Source organism: Thamnophis sirtalis, unplaced genomic scaffold, assembly GCF_051295495.1.
Source record: "Thamnophis sirtalis isolate CommonGarterSnake01/CBP01778 unplaced genomic scaffold, rThaSir2_p1.2 scaffold_2, whole genome shotgun sequence".
Classification (NCBI taxonomy): domain Eukaryota; kingdom Metazoa; phylum Chordata; class Lepidosauria; order Squamata; family Natricidae; genus Thamnophis; species Thamnophis sirtalis.
The window spans coordinates 99,816,364-99,828,636 of NW_028261382.1; the positions used below are offsets into that span (position 1 = coordinate 99,816,364).

Sequence of the window (12,273 nt, forward strand, 5' to 3'; positions counted from 1 at the left end):
ACTCTTTATCGCCACAACGCCTGCTGCGCGTTTTAAAAAAACGGGAGTGAAAATCCCACATTGGTTATAAAACGGGTTGCTTTGCAGAATGGTGCCATCTAAGGCAGTGCTTTTCAACTTTTTGGCAACTTTTAAGAGGGTGGGACTTCAACTCCCAGAATCCCCCAGGCTGGGGAATCCTGGGAGTTGAAGCCCCACCCCTCTTAAAGTTGAAAAATGCTGCTTTAACCACTAGGTCCAGCTGACACTTGGTCGTTTATTCTATTTCATTAACACAGAAGAGAGAGGTGCGTTTTTCCAACTGCAGTGAAATGCCACTAAATACAATTTAAAAGCTATGGCAAATCTAGACAGCATCCTAAAAAGCAGAGGCATCACCCTGCCAACAAAAGTGCGTCTAGTCAAGGCTCTGGTTTTCCCAGTTGCAATGGAGGGCTGTGAAGGTTGGACCATAAGGAAGGCTGAGGGCCAAAGAATGGAGGCCTTTGAACTCTGGTGCTGGAGAAGACTCCTGCATTGAGTCCCTTGGACTGCAAGGCCATCCAACCGGTCAGTCCTAGAGGAGATCAACCCCGACTGCGCTTTCGAAGGCCAGATCCTGAAGAGGAAACTCCAGTACTTTGGTCACCTAATGAGAAGGAAGGAAGCCAAAGAATGGAGGCCTTTGAACTCTGGGGCTAGAGAAGACTCCTGCATTGAGTCCCTTGGACTGCAAGGCCATCCAACCGGTCAGTTTTAGAGGAGATCCACCCTGACTGCTCTTTAGAAGGCCAGATCCTGAAGAGGAAACTCCAGTACTTTGGTCACCTAATGAGAAGGAAGGAAGCCAAAGAATGGAGGCCTTTGAACTCTGGTGCTGGAGAAGACTCCTGCGAGTCCCTTGGACTGCAAGGCCATCAAACCGGTCAGTCCTAGAGGAGATCCACCCAGACTGCTCTTTCAAAGGCCAGATCCTGAAGAGGAAACTCAAAGACTTTGGCCACCTGATGAGAAGGAAGGACTCCCTGGAGAAGAGCCTCATGCTGGGAAAGTTTGAGGGCAAAAGAAGAAGGGGATGGCAGAGAAGGAGGTGGCTTGATGGAGTCACCGAAGCAGTCAGCCTGAGCTTAAATGGACTCCAGGGGATGGTGGAGGAACGTTGTCCATGGGGGTCGCGATGGGTTAAGTTATTGCAACTAGCAATAACTTAAAACACCTTTTCTGATGAATCAGCTCAGCATCTTAACCCATGGAATCCATTTGCCTCCTTGGAAATGCCCAACAGGCTGAATTTCTACTCTCAAGGAAAGAGAGAGAGAGAGAAAACAAAACCCCAGAGTTATTTCCCATGGCACCGTGCAAAGCGACTTGTTTGCGTTCGGCATTACTTGTGCCATAAGATAATCCTCGGGGTAGAAATCAAATTTGACAAGGGATTAAGCTGCACAGGGAAGCACCCATGTTCGGGCTGGAGGAAGGCGGCTGCAATCTGATTATTGGCAGCCTGTCGTATCAAAAGGGGAGAATGAAGAAAAGGTGGAAACGTCAAGGCTACCTTGCTTTTTGGGGAGACAGCCGAGGTCCGTCCCACACATTTGGTTTCCGATTAAAAAAATGTGTTGTTATTGCAAAAGACATTTATAAGCTAAGAATAGGACAAGAAAAACCTCAGCTGATGTTACCTAGGCCGATAATATATTATTCTCTAACTTTATGGGAGAATATTACAGGGGGGCTCAATGACTAAGATGCTGAGCTTGTTGATCAGAAAAGTCAGCTGTTCGGCGGTTTGAATCCCTAGCACCACGTAACGGAGTGAGCTCCCGTTCCTTGTGCCAGCTTCTGCCAACCTAGCAGTTCGAAAGCATGTAAAAAATGCAAGTAGAAAAATAGGGACCACCTTTGGTGGGAAGGGAATGGCGTTCCGTGCGCCTTCAGCATTGAGTTATGCCAGCCACATGACCACGGAGACGTCTTCAGACAGCGCTGGCTCTTCGGCTTTGAAACGGAGATCAGCACCGCCCCCTGGAGTCGGGAATGACTAGCACAGATGTGCAAGGGGAACCTTTACCTTTATGATTCCTTCCGATTCTGCATATATAAGTCTAAGTGTCATTGCTATCTGACATCCTAATATGTAACAGCCATCCAAGCATCCTGGTGGCGCAGTGGTTAGAATGCAATATTGCAGGCTGACTCTGCCGACCGTCAGCAGTTCGATCCTGACCGCCTTTGAGGTTGACTCAGCCTTCCATCCTTCCGAGGTGGATAAAATGAGGAGCCAGATTGTTGGTGAAAAGATGCTGACTCCGTGTAAACCGCTTAGAGATGGCTGTCAAACTATGGCGAAGCGGCATATAAATCTAAGGGCTATTGCTTCCCAAGTCAGAACCTTAATCCAACGACAACGATGGGCCCTGTTGCTTCTGATGCTGGAGCTTTGATTGGTAACTACACCCAACTTTGTGAGCAGCTTCCTGAAGATCCCTAAGAGAGAGAGAGAGGATTCCTGAAGATCCACAAGAGAGAGAGAGGCTGCCAATCCCGATGACCCCCAAAAACAGGAGCCGATGACCCGGAGCTCAGCAAATTTTTAAAAAACAAAACAGAACACGGAAGGTCCAAGTTCTTTATTCTGCATTAATACATTGCAATTGCTTTGACAGAGTCCGGCATGAAAATACTACAGAGGGAGCCCCCACCCCCACCCCAAAAAGAGGCGTTTGCAACCTTAGTGCAGGTTTCCCCAAGCGAAGGCTAAATCCTTTTAACTCTTCTGTTTGTTTTGTTTCCTTAAAAAATACATTAAAGAACGTACCACACACATATTGCACTTGTCTCCAGAGTAAAAGATTGTGGGGAACAACCCCTCCCTCCCCGCCCCCCCCAAAAAATGACGCCGCACCAAAGTCTCTTCAAAGGGACCTGCGTTTTCAACGGATAAAGCTAGTCGTTTCCTAAAAAATAAACAGTAGCGTTCGTGAAACCCCCCTCGGAAGGACCCACAGAGTAATTGGACGAAAAGCGGCTACACGAGCTGGAACACGGGAGGAAGGAGATTGGGGGGGGGGGGGGGAGTCCTGCAGGCAGGGGGGAGTCCGGCTGGGAAAACGCCGCGTTTTTCCCCGGACCACCGTTGTTGAGAAGACACCAAGGGCGAGAAACACAGAGGCTGTTCAAGCGGAGGGAAGAGATGGAAAGGAGGGACGACGTTTGAACTAGTTTTACATTCAGAGGCTCGGTCCCAACGTGGGGGGGGGGGGAAGCAACCCCTCCCAACAATAGAATGAGGATGGGTCACTCAAGGGGGGGGGCACCAATCTGCACCAGGTGGCCACAAAGTGGGCTCTTGGAAGCACAGTTGGGAGCCAGACCAGCTCGGTTGACTGGCCTTCGGTCAACCTGGCAAGGAAAGGATCCCATGATACTCCTCCGATCCACTCGTGGAACAGATCTCCAGCCAAGGGATACCTGCCTGCTCCCAGGTTTCCTACCTGTGCGGTTTAGAGGGATGCGTTGCACAAAATCAGCAGCGTCCTTGCACCGGGAGCTGCCCCCTGCAAGAAAGAATGTTGGCTCCTTAAAAGGGGGGTGGTGGTCAGCAACGGAGATGACCGTGTCCGGCCCAGCGGGGTTCTTGCTAGCTCAATCCGTTCTGCTGTGAGGGGACAGGCCAGAGGTCTTCGTCCGGGGTTCAGAGAGGGGAGGAAGAGCTGGCCTGGGCTACATTCCCCTCCCCCAGATCTACCTGAGGTCCCCAAGATGGCCAGCATGGTGGTGGTGGGGGGGCACTGATGGATATCCGTGGGCTGCGGCGATCTCTTCCCCGCTCGTGAAAACTGAACGAGGGACCGATGGGAAGAAGAGGAGGCAGCAGACCGGAGGTTTCCATGCTCCGTTGGGCGTGAAACGCCTGGGGGGTATGTGTGGTGTGCGGGGAAGCGCTCTCCAAAGGCACCAGCCCAGCACCATGGGAACACGGATTCCTTCTCCAAGGGGTTGGAGCTGAGGAGGAAGAGAAGCAACAAGGGCCCCTTCGCCCCTCCCGGGACGTCCCATTTCTAAGCGGTTCCCGATGAGATCCGTTGGGCGTTATTTCACGGAACCGATTTCATCGCGCCGATTTTGGAGAGCCGCTCCGGGGTCCGACTGTAGCTGCCGGGGGGACATCGTTATGGGGGCAACCACTTTCTCTTCTGTCAAACTGGTCCAAACTTTGCAAACATAAGAGCAGAAGAGATCTAGGCCATTTGGGGTGGAAGGCCTCTTCCCCAAAATTTTATTGCAGTTAACCTATTACAACTGGGTTTTTCCCAAGCTTGGCCATTTTAAGATAGGTGGACTTCAACTCCCAGAATTCCCCCTAGCCAGAAGCTAGGGGGAATTCTGGGAGTTGAAGTCCACCCATCTTAAAAATGGCCATGATTTGAGAAATGCTGTCCTACACCATCCATCAAATGGGCCAGCAGATCCCTGGAATGGATCCCCAGAACCTTGCTTCCCACCAAGCTAATTTCGCCGAGTGACCCCCCCCCTTTTTTTGTGCTTAAAAACATTCGAGGTTGTGCTTCAATTTTTACCCAAGTTCCAAGAGGCGGCTTCCAACCCGCCGGTGTGTCTCAAACGCTAAGCCCCGCCCCCTCTTCTTGGAACAAAGTATATTTTTCCTAGAGAGGCCGATGCTTTTACTGAGCAGACGCGGCTGTCGAAGTGATGAACGAGTCAATGGTTACCGATCCTAAATATTGCTGTAATACTTCTTCTATTTTTTCCCCCCCAAAGGGAAATGAAAATCAGGTCTCTAGATGAGGGGGGGTCAGAAAGAATTATGGTGGGGGGCGAAGGAACCCGAAGCCCGCATTCCACACGGTGGAACCTGGGCTCTGAAGGGACTTTGGTGTCAGCCTAGACAAGAGATATGGGGTGGGGGGGGGGGGGGTTAAAAAAAAGAAGAAAAGAACTTCAGAATTTAAAAAAAGAGAGAGATAGAAAGGGCCTTAGAAAGAACAGGGGGGGGGGGGGAAAAAGGCACGGCACTATCACTTCACATGGGTTTTCTGATAAGCTTATTCTGCTTTGTCCTTAAAACACTACACCCCTAAATAGTTGCCCAAATATGCAAAGACTAAGAACCATCACCAACGCAACACTCTTGAAGTCCAAGTGGGTTTGCTTCCTCTAAAAAAAAAAGAAAAAGAAGGAAAAAAATAAAATAAAGCTACAAAAAGGGCAGCTTAGAACAATTTGTCCAGTGATCAAGTCCTTCCCAAGCTTGCTTTGATGCTGCTGTAGCTTCAGAGTCCTGGTTCTCCTTCCTTGCTGACCTCTGGAGGACGACTTCAACGGTCCTAGGTGTTGACTCCCGAGCGGAATTTCAAGAGGGACCGATGGGAAGCTTTCGTCGGCAACCCGGGGGAGTTCACAAGATGTGCAAAGTTTTGGCGTCCCCCCTGCAAGTCATCCGGCCAACGAAAGAAAGAAGTCCCAAGAGTTCCTGCAAGTCCTCTGAAGAACATCTACACAAAGGTTCAGGAATGGTGGCCCTTTTAGGACTTGTGGACTTCCACTCCCCAAAATTCTCAGGAATTCTGGGAGTTGGAAGTCCACAAGTCCCAAGACGGCCATCGTCCCCCCACTTCTGATCTACAGCCTAGCCTAACTTAGCAGACCAATTCTGAAGCATCCTACATTCCTGTCTGGCTTCCGTCTCGGCCAGATTCCAATGGGAAAAATAATAATATTAATAATAATAATGTATTGCTTTTATTGCCAAGTATGGTGTAGAGCAAATTCACTCCTCTTCCTGAATTCTCCCAGGCTTTCCTCTGACAGAGGTTGAGTGGAACACCCAAGATTTCTGGAAGGACCAGAGATCCTCCTAGAAGCGAGAAGACCTTCTCGGACGCGGGTTGGCCCCGTCCCTTCAAGAGTCGTTCTTTGTTCCGTGTGAAGGCGCAGGGCCTGCCTTCAGCCCCTCCTGGGAAGAGAAGCCCTGGCCCTTCTCTGCTAGTACCAGTTCAGAGGGTTAAGATCTTCATCCATGAAGCTCGGAGAAGCAGCCGTGGAGTCCCGGTGGAAATCCGCGGCCACGGTGTGACTTGAGTTCGGCCCACCGTCGTGCCCCTTCTCCAAGAAAGCTCCCGCTTAAGTGGCTAGTTGACCAAGACGTAGCCTCCGTGTTGGGGATCGACCGTCTCCATCATTTCACAGTCCAGGAGCCCTGGCAACTGGGCCAGGTTTAAGGGTCATAGCTGGACTGAGGCCCAGGAGGTTCCGAGCCGCCTTGGACGTTGGTCATGGCGACGCCACTCTGCTGGCTGGGGTCCCAGGGGAAACTGAGGCTGGCCGGCATAGTCTAGGTCGGCGGAGAGGCCGAGCGGCCCTTCGCAAGTCGGATAGGGATACTGCTGCTGGGATGGAGCCTGGGGGAGCCGTGGAGGGCGGGGGGAGGCTGCAGGTCGAGCTGCAGCTTCTGATACTGGCTGAGGAAAGGGCCGTATTGCATGTCTTCGGCAGACGGAGGCTCCATGACGGGGCTCAAGGGTGGCACCAGGCTGAACTGGAGGGAGGGAGAGGAGGAGGCGGGGGCTCCTCGTGGCAAGGGAGGGGCAGCTGGCTGGAGCGGGAGTAGGTGCCCTCGGCAATCTGCATCTGGTTGAAGTAGGTCTGCAGCTGGGACTGCTTCTGGAGGAAGAGGTGCTTCTGATACAACCTAAATCAAGAGGTGGAGAATAAGCGGGTCAGTCTGCTTTTCCCACAGGCTCTTAGCCTCTTAGAATAGAGTAGAGTAGAAGAGGAATAGAACAGATTTAGAATAGGATAGGATAAAATAGGGTAGAATAGAATAAGAAATAAAGAATGAATAGAAGAGAATTCTTTATTGGCCGAATGTGATTGGACACTCAAGGAATTTGTCTTTGGTGCAGAAAGACAAGATACGTTTGTCAAGAATCATAAGGTACAACACTTAATAATAGTCACAGGGTACAAATAAGCAATTAGAAAACAATGAGTATAAATTGTAAGGATACAAGCAACAGTCCTGCAGTCATAAGTGGGAGGAGGTGATGAGAAGACTAATAGTAACAGCAATGCAGCCTTAGTGAATAGTTTGACAGTGTTGTGGGAATTATTTGTTTAGCAGAGGGATGGCGTTCAGGGAAAAAGTGGTCCTTGTGTCTAGTTGTCTTGGTGTGCAGTGCTCTATAGTGTCATTTTGAGGGTGGGAGCTGAAACAATTTATGTCCAGGATGTGAGGGGTCTGTAGATATTTCCACAGCCCTCTTTTTGACTCATGCAGTGTTACAGACCCTCAATGGAAGGCAGGTTGGCTGTAATTGTTATTTCTGCCGTTCTGATTATCCTCTGAAGTCTCCGTCTGTCTTGTTGGGTTGCAGAGCCAAACCAGACAGTTATGGGGTGCAGATGACAGACACATCTCCAACCTTGGCCACTTTTAAGACTTGTGGGACTTCAACTCCCAGAATTCTCCAGCCCAGATTGGCAAGAGAATTCCATTAATTTATTACCGATGAGCCTGTACTGAGTGGGGAGGGAAGATCTGGGCTATTTAGGTAGGTTTTTCTTCCAGCACCAAAGGGAGATTCTAGTCTATTTCGGCCCTGAGTCTCTTTGAGAGTGGGTGGCATACAAATTAAATCAATCAATCAATCAATCAAATCAATCTATTTCCAGTGGAAGAACCCGCTGTTAAGGCGGGTTGTGTTCTCCTGAACCTGCACTGCTCATTCAGTCTCTGCAAATGGGGATGGCTGGCATCCTGACCCCCTCCCCGAGCTCGGGACTCACCTGTGCTCCTGCAGCTGCTGTTCCAGGCTCCGAGGGATCTCCTTGCAAAACATCTGGCAGGCGTGCTGGGCTTTGGAAAGCAGGCTGGGCTTCTTGGGAGGAGAAAGGGGAGAGAGAGAGAGAGCTGAGAATGGCATTTTGGAGCTGCCGTCGGAAGCCGTGGCAAGTCGGGTGGAAGGCTGAATTGGTGAGCTGGTCTAAGCCTCCCTCATCCCCTCCCCGGGCCTTCTGACTTGGAGGGGTTGGGGGAAAGCAAGGGCTTTGCAGATAAGAGACAGGCCCTCCCCTCCTGCCCTTCCCCTCTGAATGGATCTGAGAAGGATGGGCAGTCTTCTCCTACGGAAGGACCCATTTCCGTTGGCTTGAAGGCTTTCCAGGAAGGGGAACCTACCTGAAGCCGGTGCTGCAAGTACTGAGTTTCTAAGCTCTGGCGCCTGGATAGCAACGGGGGATGGAGGCTGCCGGGGAAGTTGGAAGCCGCCTCCTGCGGCAAGGATGCCTCTTCCTTCGGGGGGAAAAAGAGGGGGAGGAGGTCACCTTACTAGCCAAACGATTGTTCTGACCAAAGCTTCCTTAACAAGCATGAAGCGGAGTCTTGGTCCCGGCAAACCCTCTTTTATTTACACGACTGGGAATTCCTTTCATTCACAGTCAGCCAGGCTTAGCAAACAGTCTTTCAGAGGAGTGTTTATCCACACGAACCTTATCTCGCCTGGAGAGCTGCCAGATAACTAGTTTCCAAACGCAGGGCAAGGCAAAACTTGGCACAGAATCTCATATAGTCACAAACAGAACTTTTCACTCTTGAAACGACTGAAGGAGCAAATTGTTTCCTGTAAAAGCCCCCTCCCCATTCGCTCCTCTTTTGTTTCCTATGGGGAGGGGCCAATCACCTCCAAGGTGGGGCTTTACCCCCAAGTCGACCCTGCTTTCTTAGTTGTTCTTGTTTTCTGGCAGCTCTGCGCATGCACACACTGGGAACAGGCTCCAGCTGTTCCTCTGCCTCACTGCTGTCTCGCTCCCTCTCTGCCTCCGACGCAGAGCCCTCGTCTGAGCTTCCCTCCCTAAAACATCTGCACTCCTTCCAAGGTAGCTTCGGGAACAGGTTTATAATGTAGGAGCTTGTGGGGGCTCCAGGGACCAACACCAACCCAGACGATGAAGTTGCTCTCTAAGGACCTACCTGCCGGGAGCTGCTTTCAAGGTCCTGGAAGTGAGGAGAAGCGGATTCCAGAGAAGGTTCGTCTTCTGACCTCATCTGGTCATACAACAACTGGACTTTGTTCAGCTCCAGGATGCCTTTGGTTCTGGCCAAGTTCTGAAGGTGTTGCCTGAAGGCTACAATTCCTGTTGTTGGGAGGTTAAAGAGCAGAGGGTCTAATGGACATTCTCTGTCCTCCAGGTCAATGTTGTCCCAAAGGCGCATTTTTCCTTTAATATACTTTTTATTGATTTATATATCAACATATTGAATACACTGCAATTGTCCTGGCATTTCACTTGCCATAAAAACCAAAGTGAAATCAAATGACGTATCTACTATTTTAAACAGTGCTAGTCATTCTAACACAATAATGCCTATATAGCAGGGGTGAAATCCAGCAGGTTCTGACAGGTTCTAGAGCAGTGTTTCTCAACCTTGGCAACTTGAAGATGTCCGGACTTCAACTCCCAGAATTCCCCAGCCAGCATTCGCTGGCTGGGGAATTCTGGGAGTTGAAGTCCGGACATCTTCAAGTTGCCAAGGTTGAGAAACACTGTTCTAGAGCACTGTAGCAGAAAGTTTTGAGTAGTTTGGAGAACCGGCAAATACCACCTCTGGCTGCCCCCCCGAGTGGGGAGGGAATGGAGAGATTTTGCAGTATCCTTCCCCTGGAGTGGATATATATATATATATATATATATATATATATGTTATATTTGTACTGATAAATAAATAAAGGGAGACTAGTATAGATCTATTTCAAGCTATTTAGCTCTCATCAGCTAGCCATACCCTTGCTGGGAATCGAACCTGTGCTCTATTGCCTCTTAGGCAGATGTGTTAACCATTGAGCTACAGAGCTCGACTCCTTATCAGCCAGGCCAGGGTGAAAGGTATATATTTAAAGTCATACCAGGGGGGCATACCAGGGGTTGTGACTTTAAATATATATATATAGTATCTCTTTCCAAGTCCACCTATTTTTTTTCTGTATTCCACCTTCCACCTGGTGCTTCTAACCATGGATAGAATCTTTCCCAAGTTCTGCAGGTTAGCAAGAGACAATCCCAAACCTTCGTTGGCCAAGCCAACCCATCGCGGACGCAACTCCTGCATCCCGTGGTCAAGAGAGCCTTTGGCCATCAAGGGCCACCTGTACCCCTCTTGACACCCCCTCAATCCAGAGCCGTTACCTTGTGTCAGGGACGTGTCCGACGCCCTGCGCCCCTCTCGGAAGCTGACCGGGGAGCGATTGTGGGCTTCCCTTTTCTGGGCCGCCAACGCCTGCATCGCCGGATTGGGCGGCCTCAGGCCAATGAAAGGGGGGTTCATCCTGGGAGCTGGTGGGTTGGCCAGAACCATTTCCTTCAAAGAGGAGGTGTCCTCCAGGAAGTTCAGATCTCTCTGGATAGATCCCATGTCGTATTCCGAGTCAACGCTGCTCAAGGGCTGGTTCTCGTCCATGGAGAAGACTTTTCCTGCAGGGCCCGAGAAGAACCGCAAGAAACAGAATTAGCCACCGTCCTCCCACCAGGGTCGTCGTCTCTAAAGTCCTAGAAAGGCAACTGATGACTTTGTGGGACCTACAAGAAAGAGTTTTTTTCTCAGTTTTGGGTTTCACTTATAAGCTACTTTTGACCTAAAGAATGTGGCCAAAGTTTCTCCTCTAACACAGGGCTCTCCAACCTGGGTAACTTTTAAGACTTGTGGACTTCAACTCCCAGAATTCCCCAGCCATCCGGTCCTGCTTCCAACTGGGCAGAGAGAGAGTGAGCCCCCTGCTTCTACCCCGCTGAAGGCAGGCAGCAGAGGGAGGGCTCATCCGGCATTCTCTGGAGCTCTTCACCAGACCAAACCAGACCTTGGTTTCAACACTCGGTTCAAGCAGATGATCTCCCTCGGCCCCTGGAAAATCCGTAGTTGACATGCCTGTCATGGCTTTAGAGGGATGAGCCTCGTAATGGTGGTTTTGCCAAATCCTACTTCTTTCTTTTCTTTCTCCTTCCTTCTCTCTGTCTCTCCTTCCTTTTCTCTTCCTTTCTCTCTTTCTGTCGCTCCTTCCTTCTTTTCCTCTCTTTTCTTTCTCCTTCCTTCCCTCCCCTTTCATTCTCTTTCTCACCTTTCTCTTTTCTTTCTCTCTCCTTCCTTCTCTTTTCTTTCTCTCTTCCTTCCTTTTCTCTTCCTTTCTTTGTCTCTCTCCTTCCTTCTCTCTCCTTCCATCCACCTTTTCCTCTTTTCTTTCTCCTTTCTTTCTCTCTTCCTTCCTTTTCTCTTTCTTTGTTTCTCTCCTTCCTTCTCTTTTCTTTCTCTTGCCTTCCTTCCATCTTTTTCTTTCTCTCTCTCCTTCCGTTTCTTTCTTTCTCTTTTTCTCTCCTTTCTTCTTTATTTTCTTTCTCTCTCCTTCCTTCCTTCTCTCTTTTCTTTCTCCCTTCATTTTCTCTTCCTTTCTTTGTCTCTCTCCTTCCTTCTCCCTCCTTCCATCCATCTTTTTCTCTTTTCTTTCTCTCTCCTTCCTTCCCTCCTTTCTTTCTCTCTTCCTTCCTTCTCTTTTCTTTCTCTCGCCTTCCTTCCATCTTTCTCTTTTTCTTTCTCTCTCTCCTTCCTTCCTTTTCCTCTCTCTCTCCATTTCTTTCTCAAACTAGGCCGCCCTTTCGAGCGTGGGCAGCCCTTCCCTCTTGCAGACAACTAACATATGCCACGCAAACGGAAACCCGTGAACCGAGAGAAAAGTTGTTCTCTTGCGAGGGCTTTTCTGTTTGCCACCAGCCCAGCGGAGCCCTTGCCAGCTGGTGGCTTCTGAGATGACACTGTTTGCTCTCCCCAGTCTGTGCACCCTGTCATGAGACACGGCTTGGCACAGCAGGCAGCCACCATCTGTACGGTTATCCCCCTCGGGTCTTCCTCCGAAGCACATTCACGGCTGGCTCGCAAGGCAGGCAGAAGACTCACGGGTCCTCCTTTCCTGGCGGCTGAATTCAGTGGGACGTAAAACGGAGTGGGAGGCCCCTCTCCTGCACCCCTTCAGTGGCCTGTAGGGTGAGATCTCCTACTGGTTCTCCAGCCGGTGGCACGAAGTCAATGAGATTACACACGGAGTGAGGGCCGCTCTTCAGCCTTAAGTGGGGCTTTCCGAGATCAGTGTGGCAGCACCAGGAGGCTTTCGAACAGAGGTTGGACAATCCTCTCTTTGAAATGGTAGAGGCCCTCCTGCTTGAGCAGGGAGTTGGTCTAGAAGACCTCCAAGGCCCCTTTAATTCAATTCAATTCCATTTATTAGATTT

The 12,273-nt window shown here is 50.1% G+C and overlaps 1 protein-coding gene across 1 annotated transcript in view; it reads right to left on the reverse strand.

Moving 5' to 3' along the window:
• Nucleotides 1-2,594: 2,594 nt before the first annotated feature.
• SIK2 (salt inducible kinase 2) overlaps nt 2,595-12,273 on the reverse strand; it is a 60,813-nt gene continuing 51,134 nt past the window's right edge. Inside the window, 9 exon segments of the mRNA XM_087706527.1 lie at nt 2,595-6,223; nt 6,226-6,304; nt 6,306-6,409; nt 6,412-6,541; nt 6,544-6,691; nt 7,789-7,880; nt 8,180-8,293; nt 8,972-9,135; nt 10,186-10,470. Of these exon segments, the coding sequence (XP_087562653.1) occupies nt 6,132-6,223; nt 6,226-6,304; nt 6,306-6,409; nt 6,412-6,541; nt 6,544-6,691; nt 7,789-7,880; nt 8,180-8,293; nt 8,972-9,135; nt 10,186-10,470 (1,208 nt within the window). The 3' untranslated portion in view covers nt 2,595-6,131.